Source organism: Prionailurus viverrinus, chromosome B1 (assembly GCF_022837055.1).
Source record: "Prionailurus viverrinus isolate Anna chromosome B1, UM_Priviv_1.0, whole genome shotgun sequence".
Lineage (NCBI taxonomy): Eukaryota > Metazoa > Chordata > Mammalia > Carnivora > Felidae > Prionailurus > Prionailurus viverrinus.
This window is the reverse complement of record NC_062564.1, coordinates 133,575,489-133,588,872: the sequence shown is the minus strand read 5'-3', so window position 1 is coordinate 133,588,872 and position 13,384 is coordinate 133,575,489. Positions and strand designations below refer to the sequence as shown.

The 13,384-nt window shown below is 38.7% G+C and overlaps 1 protein-coding gene across 1 annotated transcript; it reads left to right on the top strand.

Annotated features, from left to right (window-relative positions):
* Window positions 1-384: 384 nt before the first annotated feature.
* MEPE (matrix extracellular phosphoglycoprotein) lies at window positions 385-12,993 on the top strand. Its single transcript, XM_047857512.1, has 4 exons — window positions 385-438; window positions 5,066-5,119; window positions 6,063-6,155; window positions 11,533-12,993. Exons 1-4 carry the CDS (start codon window positions 385-387, stop codon window positions 12,991-12,993), a joined length of 1,662 nt encoding a protein of 553 aa, XP_047713468.1.
* The last annotated feature ends 391 nt before the right edge of the window (window positions 12,994-13,384 follow it).

Below are 13,384 nucleotides of genomic sequence, written 5' to 3'. Positions count from 1 at the left end.
TGATCTCTCTCTAAAAACAAAAGGGAAAAGTTTGGGCTGACAATAGAACAATATATAAATATAAATATATATAAATAAATATATATATATATTTACTTGTTATGTGTATACACACACACATATATATTTCATTTCTATCAACTGACTTGTTTTAATAGCATTGGACAGTTTTCATTTTGACATTATAATAATTAGACATGTGAAAGCTCTCAAAGTACCTACACTTGGATATAAATTATACTTTTTTTTTAAATACGAAAATGGACAATTGGAGGAAGGATGTTTGTGTATACTTTTGTGTTTTATTTATTATTAGGACTGCAGCTCATAATTGGCATTGCTTTAGGGTAAAATATTATTGTCTTTTTGCAGAGAGTCTCGAAGATGCAAATTGTTTGTTTGGGACTCCTTCTTTTCAGCGTGACCTGGGCAGCACCAGTAAGCATTTACCAATTCAGTTATATGCATCATAGTATCTCTTGCTCTATTTTTTTTAAAGCATGTTGTTTAAATTAGTAACCCCTACTTAGTTTAGTTGTAATAAAGTACCAAGCAAACAGAAAGCATCCAGCACTTGACACGAATGTCTAACACCAAGGAGGACCTCAATGAACATGTGCTGAATTACAAAATGTCAACATGTTGCCTTTTAAGAAATGCCAAAAAGAGTTGTTTTTGAGAAAATTAATAGCCAGCCACAGTGTTTCAAATCAGCTAATTTTAATCAGTAAATGTGCAGGGACCCAAATTATAGCTAAAGAACTTCTCAATATTTTAAAACTGAAAAAAAAAACAAAAAACCCGACCTGATTGTTTTAAGGCTGACCAACTAAATTTTGTATATACATGGTAATGGAAAAAAACCAGACCTTTCCTGTAATTCTTGCAACACCCCAACACTGTGAAATGCTGCTAATGATTTTCACTTCATCAGCAAAGCTAAAAATGGGAAAAAGGACCCCTAGGTTTAACATAAATTGAACTGCAATTTCCTTTTGTATCTTTTCTTCCCTCTGATTCACCCAGATGGGTACTCAGGATGTGACTAAATTATCTTGTGAAAATGCTGAGTGCTACCAATATTTTCTATAGTATAGACACAGTGCTAATTAGATAATGTATGAAAAGCATCCTAGCTTTTCAGAGCAACCATTCCAGTTGGAGAGCATGGAAATAAGTAGTCATCCTGTTGCTGGAAGTACTTAAATATAGGTCTTGAGCAAGTGAGTGACCAGTTAGGTAATCCAGTGATGAGCATGAACCATACCATCTAGTGAGGACAGCAGAAGTTGAGGAAAGCATGGCCCCTCTTAGCACATATCCTTTCACAGTCCTGTGGTGGGCTATACTACTTAAAATAGGCATCTGCCAGCCCCAATCCACACAACTCAGCTCAATCATCACCACAGAGGCATGTGCTTAGGCGTGACAGGGGTTGAGTGGGTCTTGCTGACCCAGCTCAATCCCGCCAGCTGAGGACAAATCTATTTCGAGCAACATATTCCCAGGAACAGCTGGAATGGCACCCTGTGACCATTTTCCAGTAAATGTTATGTCAATATCAATCCAGTTACCACTGGTCAAGAGAGGGAGCCAGCATCTTTCCCAGAGGGAGACACAATGCCTTCTCCATTACAGGGCCACATTCAAGCGTGGGAGAATTGCAAAGTGAATGTGGGGGAAGAAGGGAGGGATGCGTCTTTCAGATGAAAGAGGCTCAGCAAGGACATAGAGACAAAATTTGTAATTATGAATGGCTAAATGTAATGTTTTCTCCCAGATATATAGATCTCATTTGAGCAATTACCTCAATTGTTTAATAATAGATTGTGGTATCAGAAATTAGAATATACTGAGTCATTCACATCTGTTTTGGAATTACAATCCAGATTCAAACTGTAGGGGGAAAAAAGTTTTCTTCAACCCTCTTTGGGTCTGTGGCTCAGTCAGCAAATTAAACTGACAGAAACAGATGAATAGGAGAAAAGCACCCAAAGAGGTGACCAAAGCAGGAAGCCTTTATACCTTTTAGACAAACAATTTGTGACAATTTGGTAAGACAAAGGAGTTTGGGTTAGGAGTCCAACAAGGGCTAGGTAGTCCTTATCTTCCTTAATGAGGAGGATTAAGTTAGTTTAACAAAATTTCCTATGGATTCTTCTGATGCCATCTCTGAACTGATAAGAGTCTATCTCCAGTAACAGGAGAATTGGTTTCCTGCCTTGAGGCTGAAAAGGGGAACTTATTCTGCATTTTCTACTTCTTAATTGCCTTCAGTTCAAAATAATATTTTTTTGTTTATTTATTTATTTTGAAAAAGAGCGAGCACAGAGGAGGGGCAGAGGAAGAGGGGGACAGGATCTTGCACTATCAGCACAGAGCCCAACGTGGGGCTCAAACTCATGAACCGTGAGATCATGACCTGAGCCAGTCAAGGGTCAGATGCTTAACCAACTGAGCCACCCAGGTAGCCCCAGTTCAAAATAACTTTTATGTCAAAGAAGCATATTTTGGGGGTGACATTTTGGTTTCCTTCAAAAATAAAACTTGAAAATGGGAGAAAAGATGGTTATTGGGCCATGCAATTCAATTAATATTCATCAATATGCAGTAGACTACAAAGACTCTAAGTTACTTTGTTGTAAGTTCATGATTATCATGAACTATATTAAAGTATTCTATCTTACCGAGTATAGTTTTTAATTCATGCGTATGTGTGTTCTATAAGAAGATGCCGAATACCCCAACCTGTTGGGTTCTTTTTTTCTCTTGTTTAATATCTACCCATCTCAGTTTTAGGTTTCTCTTCTCTGTAGCCTCATATTCAGAATTATTTTCACAGTGTTGATACTTTTGAGAAATGATACAATGATCTAAATTTACATGCACAGAGGCGCCTGGGTGGCGCAGTCGGTTAAGCGTCCGACTTCAGCCAGGTCACGATCTCGCAGTCCGTGAGTTCGAGCCCCGCGTCGGGCTCTGGGCTGATGGCTCAGAGCCTGGAGCCTGTTTCTGATTCTGTGTCTCCCTCTCTCTCTGCCCCTCCCCCGTTCATGCTCTGTCTCTCTCTGTCTCAAAAATAAATAAACGTTAAAAAATAAATAAATAAATGTTAAAAAAAATAAATTTACATGCACAGGCTAATAGAAGAACCAACATAAGAAAAAATGTCAATAATGGATTGAATTATAAAATATGCCTTGAAGGTACTTCATGTAAAATTCAGGAACATTTCCTCTTCTTATTCTTTTTTGCATATAGCAGGCCACTTAAAAATTTATTATTTTAACCCTGGAACTTTGAGACTGAGGATTCAGTTAAAATATCTCCTTCACTTTGACAACTACCACCAGTTTAAGCATAGGCAACTTTGTTTCTTCTACTGCCTATGTAGATATAAATTTTATAGCTTACAAACTGTAAAGTGCTATGTAAATATTGGTATTGTTGACAAGCTATTTTTGTTTCTAGCATGTAATGGAATGTTAGGCAGATCTGCCTTGGAGCCAAGCCAATAGCACGCTTTTAGTAAAGTATTGAATTTATTTCTAAGATAATTTTATCAGTCAGCATCCCGTCAGGAAAATAAAACCCACAACAGGGTGGGTGTTCAATAGAGGGATTTTATTTGGAGGATAATTATAAAGTAATAGGACAAAGAGAAAGAGCAAATCAAGGGTGGTGAGGCAACCCAAAATTGAAGCTACTAGCACCCCTTGGGCTGAAGAAACAAGGAAGGAGGTGCTGTTCTCTGTGCCCTGAGTGGGGGGGAGAGGAGGGGCAACAAATATAGGACCACAAAAGAGGTATGTCCATCCCAGAGATGCAACCCCAGAGAGCGCCTTGGTCACTCTCCTTCTACCTTTCAAGCTCAAGCTAGGCCTCCCATCATCCAAACCCAGACCGAACCCAGATGGCAAAGGAGCTTGGGAAATGTAGTTTGTAGAGGTCATCCCAGAGAGAGCAGAAGTACAATATCCAAAAGGATAATTGCCTAGATCTTATTGCAGAAAAATATAGAACATTAAAGTTTATTCAGGAAGAATACTTTCTAGGTAGATAAGACCTTTTTATTTCATCTTTCTCTTGAGGGTTTCTCTCTCTTCTATGACTGATACCACCATGATGCCTGCTTCCACTTTAGCACATGCATTTAAACACAAACTAATCTCACCCATTGGTTCCTCTTCTCAAATCTGAGATAACCTAGGAATTTCAAAAATAAATAAGAAAATAAAAATACTGGGACTAAAAGAATTATGTCTGTTCTTCCACAGCAGGCTTGCTCCAAAATTCTCAGGTCCTCTTCTGAATGCTCTCCTGTGACACCTAAATTTTAGCCCCAAATCCTGGAACAAGCTGCCTGTAGCTATTCCTTTCTAGTTCCTGGCATTTCTGCACTTCAATAGCTGCCTCTCACCCCAGGTATTCTCAAGATCTTTGGACACTTTCATATCAGATCAAGAGAAAGTATTTGTCCCGATACATAGGCCACTGCATTTTCCTTTCCCTGAAAGAAATCTCTGCTCGGGTGACTGGCAAAAACAAAGTCCCATTCCTGGGTGTGATCCTAACCCTTACATACAGGGCTATGGTTTTACTCTTGCTGGACCATTAGCAACATCAGTTCTTGGTTCATACAGCAACTACTAAACTTATACAATCAATACACACATACAATCCACATTATCAGATTCTGATTTCGGTTCACTGACACTGAACAACTCTCCATGTGCCAGTGAAAACTTTTCAGTTGATATCAGAGACATCCATACTTCCACATCTGGAGTGGCACCCCTCCCCCAGCCTGGCAATGCTCCTGTGCCTGAATATGGTTCTATAATGGAGATGGCCTTGTCTCCCTCTGGAGGAGGAATACCGGCTCCCTCTTCTGCAAGGACTAACATAAATATGACTGTAATGTATGCATCTTCTTTGGTTGGAATGATTTTCCACACTGAATAGTACAACCCAGTCAGAGAAAAATAAATGAGACAATTATTGTGTGCACAAGTGGATGAAAGAATGAATGTTTGGTGAAGTTTTATTTTTTGTTCCCTTCCAGACATTTCAACCACAGACTGAGAAAACTAAGGAAGACTGTGTGGAAGAACAGAGGGTAAACAGAATTATTTTTCTCAAATAAACCTATTTCAACTCTGTAAAGAAAAAAGTCATGAGAGGAAATTTTTAAGTGTCAAAATATTCTTGTGCACTTAGAACGCAGATGCAAAATTATACAACGTAATTTTGGCACTTAATTCACACAATGTGTGATAGAAGAGAGAAACATTCTGAATTGGGATTTGTTTCTCTTCACTGTGATTTCTCTCTTCAGAGGGAGAAGTGAGTAAGACTTCTGGTGTATTATTAGCAAACTATTTTCCCCACACACGTACATGAGAACAAAACAACAAATGAGGGAGAAAGCAAAGAGCGGGGAGTTAACAAATCTTATGTTTATGTGGGGTTAGTTGTCCATATGCATCCAGAAAATTAAACAAGTACCCTCAGCATTTCATGTCACCAAATTGCAGCCTACCATGGTTTCTCACAGCAGTCTCAGAAAATTCTGTTCTAGGACCTAACAATCTTCTGTCCTTTATCTCAGCTGAAAATTACAAAGGCAAATGCTGCAAACATGAGAGAGCCTGAATGTTCATGCTGTGAGTTTTTCCAGTTAGACATCAGACATGAATACTGTAAAACCTGCATTTCTCCTAATCCTTACAAGGCCCTCCACCTGAAAATATTTCCAAAGACTCCATTTCCATTGAAATTTGGTAATAAAATTGAATGCACCCTGCGAGAGAGAGAGAGAGAGCAGTTGATAGTCATCCTTAGGGAAAACAGACTTACAGGCATGTAGAAAAGAAAGGGACAAGTTTTATCCTTAGAAGCTGGCTGATACATGCTCTCCTATGGTTATAAGAAGCACTACCATTTGTCAGGGGCAGAATTTGACTTCACCTAAGTTAAAGAATGTCTTGTACAACCAAAAAGAGAACCAGAAAACTTAATATGATATAAACACATCTTAATATAATGTTATGTCTTTGTAGATAACGTATAAAGGCCACCATGAGAAACATGGGTATTACATGTTTAAGTATGTTTACACATCTTCTGGGAGGAAAAATCACACTGACATAAAGGTAAGCTCAATCTCTGAGTGAAGTTCCTTATCATGTGCCAAACTCTGGACAAATCCTAGGGGAAAACCATAGAGGAGACAAGTTTACTTTTGATTACTCTGGGTTTCTGTCTGTGGCTGGTGCCTTCGTCCTTTTCCCATAGTCCCTGGCTCCTTAAGCATCTCTGCTATAGAACTCTGTGTTCCAGAGCTTTCCTGACACAGATGGTTCACTCCTGCCCTGGCCCAAATCCTGCCCTGCTTTGGGACCGACCCCTGCAGATGTGGTACTGTGGACCCCCAATGCCTGTGCCTTTTTCTTATTGCTTCTGAGTAACACCTGGTCTTTTATAAGGAAAGTTTCTGAGCATATTCTATCATATGTTCCAATGGTGAGGTTAGATGGCTATTGGAGAAATCATTTTAGACTAAAGAGTGACATGCTTTAGTTCCCCTTAAATTCATTCCACTGACAACTCCATCTGGGTCAGGATGCTTGGAAAAGAAAGAATAAGGGCCTTGTCCCTGGAGTGGGACAATAATTCTTTTCATTCAGTCCCTTCTTGCAGATTCATTGGCCAAAGAGCTGGAAACAGCTTAAAATGCCATCAGCAAAAGGACTATTTACTGTTTCCAAATCTGGTTTCGTTTCTCATGAAAGTAGTAGTTTCTATTCAGAATGTTATTTTGTTCTGCTTGTTATTCTTTAGATGGCATCTCTAAGACTAACTGCCTGTTACATTTGTTATATGGAGTAAATTGAAACTTATTTGTGGTAATCAATATATGTTGAGCTCTTCCTGTTGTGCAAGATACTATGTGAGATAAAATAATTGAGAAAAGTTAACGCTTTCTCTCCAGGAACTTAGAGTTAGACAAGAAAAAAAAAAGCGCTCATAAAAGTCATTATAACTCAAGACAGAATATGCAAAGTGCTGTGGGAATAGTACCCCCAAAACCATGCTTCTAGGGACTTGGAGTAGAAAAAGATCAGTTCCTAGCCTGGTGTTTAAGGAAAGCTACATAATGGACATAATGGAGCTGGGCCTTGGAGGATGAGTAGAATTTGAGCAAACAAGCAGGTGATAGAGGACACTCTCCACAAAACTCCACAAAAAGAATACTATGAACCAGGGAATGGAGAGAGAAAAGCAGAGCATAGAAAATCTCCAGCCCACTGATACAAGAACCATCATGTGGTCAGTGATGCAACCAGAAGTCATTTAACATAACAAATGTAAAAATGACTGACCATCACATTCCACAGTTTAAAAGTTGTTTCACGTTTTCATTTATCAAAGAACTCTATTCAGTCTTTTGTGAAATGCACACAATTAGTATACCTGCTACTGTTTTTAAAGCTTGATAGCACCAAAAAGAAAACAAAACTTCCCATGCACAGTAGGGAGAGAAAAAAAATAAGAAGAGATTATTATAATTTGTTGATTTGCTAATGCACGTGTTTAACTCAAATAGCTATATTCACAATGAGCAAATGAACTTGATTGCAAAGGAAAATATAAATGTCCATGTAAAACTAAGACTCAATGATTTAAAATAAGTCAAATGTTTAAAGTACTTTTTATCCAGAAATAATCCACTATAAAGTTTGTTTCTATTGTGTTTTTTCCTCATAGAAAAATCTTAAATACCCGTGCTCTTTGCATAGTGTACCTACTCTCAATGAGTGCTTGGCTGAGGGATCAAGAAAGACCATTTGGCACCTCTTGCCTCCTGTTTCACTAAATGTGATTCCCCATTACCCTGGCTTCCCTGAATGTGGGCTTTCGATGTCCTTTATCTTCCCTACACATTTGCTCTGTGAGGGCAAGCTTCCAGCTGACTACACTGTTTTCCTCCATCTGGGAGTTCTCATGTATTTTCACATATTTAGTTAATACATCCAAGAAAATGTCCACATGCTCAACAAGAGCCAACAGACTGAAGTGGTGGCCAAAAAAAGGGGGCGGGAGAGACAAAATTAAGCTGCATTAGTAAAAACAGGGCTGCTGCCAGGGCAAGGAAGCTACTAGACGCTGTGTGCTCTGGGCTGCTCAGGCTATATCAGAGTCTGGGGTTGTTTGGGACCCCACAGGCTAAAGGAGATCCACGGTAAGATGACAGGACTGAACATAGTGACCTAATAATTGACAATTGCAAGTGTCAACTTGGAGAAGAGAAAGCAGTGAGTTTGGAGGAAATCTTAACTTTTCAAAATATTAGAAAGTTTGCACATGGGGTGCCTGGGTGGCACAGTCGGTTAAGCGTCCGACTTCAGCCAGGTCACGATCTCGCGGTCCATGAGTTCGAGCCCCGCGTCAGGCTCTGGGTCGATGGCTCAGAGCCTGGAGCCTGTTTCCGATTCTGTGTCTCCCTCTCTCTCTGCCCCTCCCCTGTTCATGCTCTGTCTCTCTCTCTCCCAAAAAAAATAAATAAATGTTGAAAAAAAAAAAAAGAAAGTTTGCACATGAAAGAGGAAATAAATTAATCATTATTGCTTTAGGAAAAAAAGAAATACTAGTTACTAGTTGCAGGTTAAAAAAAACTTGAAAAAATAGAATATAATGAAAATTAGAATATAAATGAAAAGATCTCACATAAAACATAACAAGCAGTTAGCCCAAAAAGTGTTCAAGGAGGGAACAGCTGACCATAGGTCATGAAGCCAGGAAGGACTGGTACTAGGTGACCCAGAAAGGCTGTGATGCCTATCTCCAACTGAATATTGCTTTTTCAAGCTCAGGTTCTACATTCTCACAACACCAATATGTCTAAAAGTAAAGCCAGTATCTTTTTCTCTTGTCTTCATTTTTACAGATCAATAGTGCAGCCCATTATCGTTATTAACCTTTCCTCTATCTGGGCACCAACAGAAGGTTTTTTCTTTGTAATGTTTTCATCTGGCATTACCCTAATCCAAGTGATTGTATCTCAGGTGTGGGCATTGCAGCATCCTCCTAACTGTTCTTTCTTACTGCTGTTCCTCCTAAATGTTGATTTTTATTGTTAGTCCCTTGCTCATAAATCTTCACTAGCTCTTCATTCTCTGCAAAATAAATCCAAATTCTTTGCCCTAGAGGCTCAGGCTCTACAGATCTCCAGCACTTTGTAAGTCTGTGAGAGCCCCAGTTGAAAATGAGGTCCCTCCCCCACTCCTCCACCCCCACCCTCTATGCCCCTGCAGGACTATTGTCTCTGCCATTCCATAAGTCATCAGGTATTGCTTAGAACATGTGGCACTCAGCCCAATTTCTTACATGTTCCAGCCCCTCAATAAATATCTCTTATTCTTCATTTTGTAATATTTACCAGTTCAAAGGCCTATGTCATGGTGTTGTCAATTTTATCTTACGCTACGATTTTGAGGTGAAGAGAAAGTATGTTATTTGTTTCATCTATCATTGCTCTGTTGCTCAAGAGCTCCTACCCATGAGTTAATGGAAGGGGGGAGGGAACATGCAGAAATTAATTTCAATTCAACCTGCTTAAACTTAAGGTTATTAAATCACTGTAATAGTTCTTTAAGTAAGTATTTTAGTTTCTTTTGGATAGAAACATTCAGATCCTCACTCTCCCTCCTTTTCTAAGGTGGCATACAGGCATATGAGACAGTAGGATATGGCTTACATACATACCCCCTACATACCATATACCATATGAACACACATGGGTAACACCATAGTGGAGGGAAAGACGTGGAATCCTCAGACATGCGTGGGCAATGCTGCTTGACCACTTGTGTGCTTCCTACCCTGCTTGTATCCTAAGATGAAGTCTCTGGCTACCATCGCTTAGGATCAGTATAGTACAGTCTTATTTGGGGCCCAGTAGTGTTTCAGCCTCTCTTGGCTTAGACCCCTCTATGTCTGAGTATGTCTCACTTTTGTCCATAATGTGTATGCTCCATCTACATTGCTCCTTTTAGAGTCACCTCATTCCCTCCACAGTGACACCTTCTGGAAAGCTCCTGAACAGACTTGCAGATGCTTCCATATCTAGCCTGTGCCACAGGGAAACTGTTGAGTGGCATGGGCAAAGTTGATCTCAGCCCCTCTTTTTGACCACATTGTTCTGCCAAGCTTATTGCAACTGGGCTGCACCCCAGGTTGGTTAAATACAGCCTATGAAGCAGCATCTTTGCAGACTTCCCCAAAAGAAGGATAAATTGAGATATATGGATAAACACTTTATTTTTCTTCTCCACTTTCTCCTTTCATTCTGTTATCATTCAGGGACATTCCTTGTCCAGATCTCCATTACTTAAACTTTATGATCTAGAACTATAGTTCTCAAATGTGGTCTACAGACCAGCAGCTATCAACATCAGCTGGGCAATGTTATTAAATGCAAATTCTAGAGCCTCACTCCAGGAAACTCTGGCCATTGGTTTCAACAATATTTGTTTTAGTAAGCGTTCCAAATGGTTCTGATAAATGCTAAATTTGAGAACTATTGATCTAGACTATCCAATTTGGCTTATTGCATGACAAGCAGGGAAGAAAAGAAAATTAATGAATCCTTTTTTCTGACAATGACTGGGTTTGGAACATTGAAAATTCTTTGAATGTCAAAAACTTAGTATCACCTAGATTCATCTATTTGTCTATTTTCTGAAAACAAGAAGAAAAAAAAAGAAACAAAAAAAAATCTTCCTTTAGGCAGATAAATACCTCTGAAGACCAGGGCAAGAGCAGAGAGAAAGAATAATTATTTTTTAAAATATGAACTACATTTCACTTGCAATGACTTACTAGTCACAAGATGAGGACTTTTTTTGGCTAAAAATGTTGCTATAACCAATTTGCATTTAAACATCTTACTATTTGGTGCAGTACTCATAAAAATTTTAATAGTGAACTTTTCACTTTTAGTCTAAATATCTGTCTTTGTCTCAACAACAATGTTGACATTGAAATTTTAACTATGGTTTCAATTTATTTTATTTTATCAATTATGTCTCTATGTTTGAGGAGGACCACTCTTGAAGCATATGCTCCTCAAATTCAGGTCCTCCTTCAAAATCAGGACCTAATCTACATTTCCAAATTTATTTCTTATTCGTTTCTTTAGAATTTCTATATTCAAACCACAGTTTTATTCGTATTATCTTTCAGATGTTTCCTATTTCCAAACATTTAAATGTGCCACTTATTCTTAAAATATTCTCCCTGCTTTCCTACCATATATCTGGATCCTACCCATCCTTCCAGCCTTGCTCATTCTTTGTCCATGAAACTTACTTTGGCCATTCCAGAATTATCTCTACCAACAAACCTCTATTGAGTTAATAGTCTTTCTTTTAAGTATCTGGTGGGTAATTCTTTTTAAATTGCCTAAGAATTATTAAATTTTTAAAATTTAACATAAAATAATACTTTATGTTGAAAATTACACTTTAGCAGGAAGAAAAGAAGAAAGACAGTATTGCTCATCACAATTCTGGTAAAAGAAGAAATCAAGAACCAGCACCTAAAGAAAACATTGTCCAGGAAAGAGAGAAAAGCTTGTCCATTGTTGGAGCCAATGAAAATAATCAAAGTAGCAAAACCCAAACTCCTTTTGAAAACAGACAGGCAACAAATGAAGATGATACTATTAATAACAAAGAAAATGCCCACAGTGACCAAAAGAGATACATTTATCCTGAATCCACTGGGAATAATGGGGTCGATGATGGAGACAATGCTATCAGCAAACTACGTGACCAAGAGGAATATGGTACAGCTCTTATTAGAAATAATATGCAACATATAATGGAGCCAGGGACTGTGACTGAACTCTTGGCTGAAGAAAACAAAGAGAACCAACACAGAAATGTTCTAAGCAAAATCCCAGCAAGTGTGAACTATGTTAAAGTCCCCTCAAAAGATAAAAAGAATTATCAAAGAGATCCCCAAGCTCAGAACATTCCAGTTAAAAGCAAAAGCACACGCCTTACTCAATACAACACTGACTATTCAAAACAGCTCCCAAAACTCAAAAAAATCCCCAGTGATTTTGAAGGCAGTGGTTACCCAGATCTTCAAGGGAGGGGGGACAATGATATCTCTCCTTTCAGTGGAGATGGTCAACCTTTTAAGGACATTTCTGGTAAAGAGGAACCTATTGGTCCTGACCTAAAAGGTGCAGATATTCAAACAGAGTTTTCTGGCCCGAGTGAAGCCGATGCAAGAGGACCAGGTTACAATGAGATCCCAGAAAAAGAAGAAAATGGCAGAAATACCATTGGAACCAGGGATGAAACAAGGAAAGAAGCAAACACAGCTGATGTAAGCCTAGTAGTGGAGGGCAGCAATGACATCATAGGTAGCACCAACTTTAAGGAACTCCCTGGAAAAGAAGGAAACAGAGTAGATGCCAGCAGCCAAAATGCTCACCAAGGAAAAGTAGAGTTTCATTACCCTCATCCACCCTCAAAAGAGAAAAAAAAAGAAGGCAGTAGTGATATAGCTGAAAGTACTAATTATAATGAAATTCCAAAAAATGGCAAAGGTACTAGTAGAAAAGGCACAGAGCATTCTAATAGGAATCAAGCAATCTCAAATGAAAAACAAAGATTTCCCAGTAAGGGCAAAAGTCAGGGCCGGCTTGTTCCTTCTCGAGATCTAGATAATGAAATTAAAAATGAAATAGGTTCCCATAATGGCCTCAATAATGAGGGGACTATAATAACACACAGCAGAAGAAATCATTATGTTCCCCACAGACAAAATTCTACACGGAATAAGGGTGTGCCACAAAGAAAACGCTCCTGGGGTTATAGAAAACCCCATTCCAGTAGAAGGTTTAGCCCTCCTAGAAAGCATGACAGTAGTGACTCATCTGACAGTGGCAGTTCCAGTGAGAGTGATGGTGACTAGCCCACTAGAAGTTTCCAGCAGGATGAAAGTTCAAATACCTAGTCGTCTATGATGGGACGAAAAAGGAGAGTCATCTGAGAGCACACCAGATGAGGAAGGGCAGAGCGGACAATTGAGTAAGCCAAGAAACCTGGCCTCCTCACGAGATTTATTGTTATCATAATGGTCACAGTAAGAAATTCAAAGTTATGACGCTTTTTTTAAAGAAGAAAAATTAAGGATTTGTGGAATAGGAGTCATTTAAAAATAGTTTGTGAATGTCACAAAAGCCTTCCTTTGTTGTTTGCTCTATAGATATGAAAATCAACAATCTCTCTCCTATGATAATCTGTAATTAAATAATCTATAAGAAAGTCTGCTGTCTGTAGTGCTTCATTTCAGAGGCAACAAG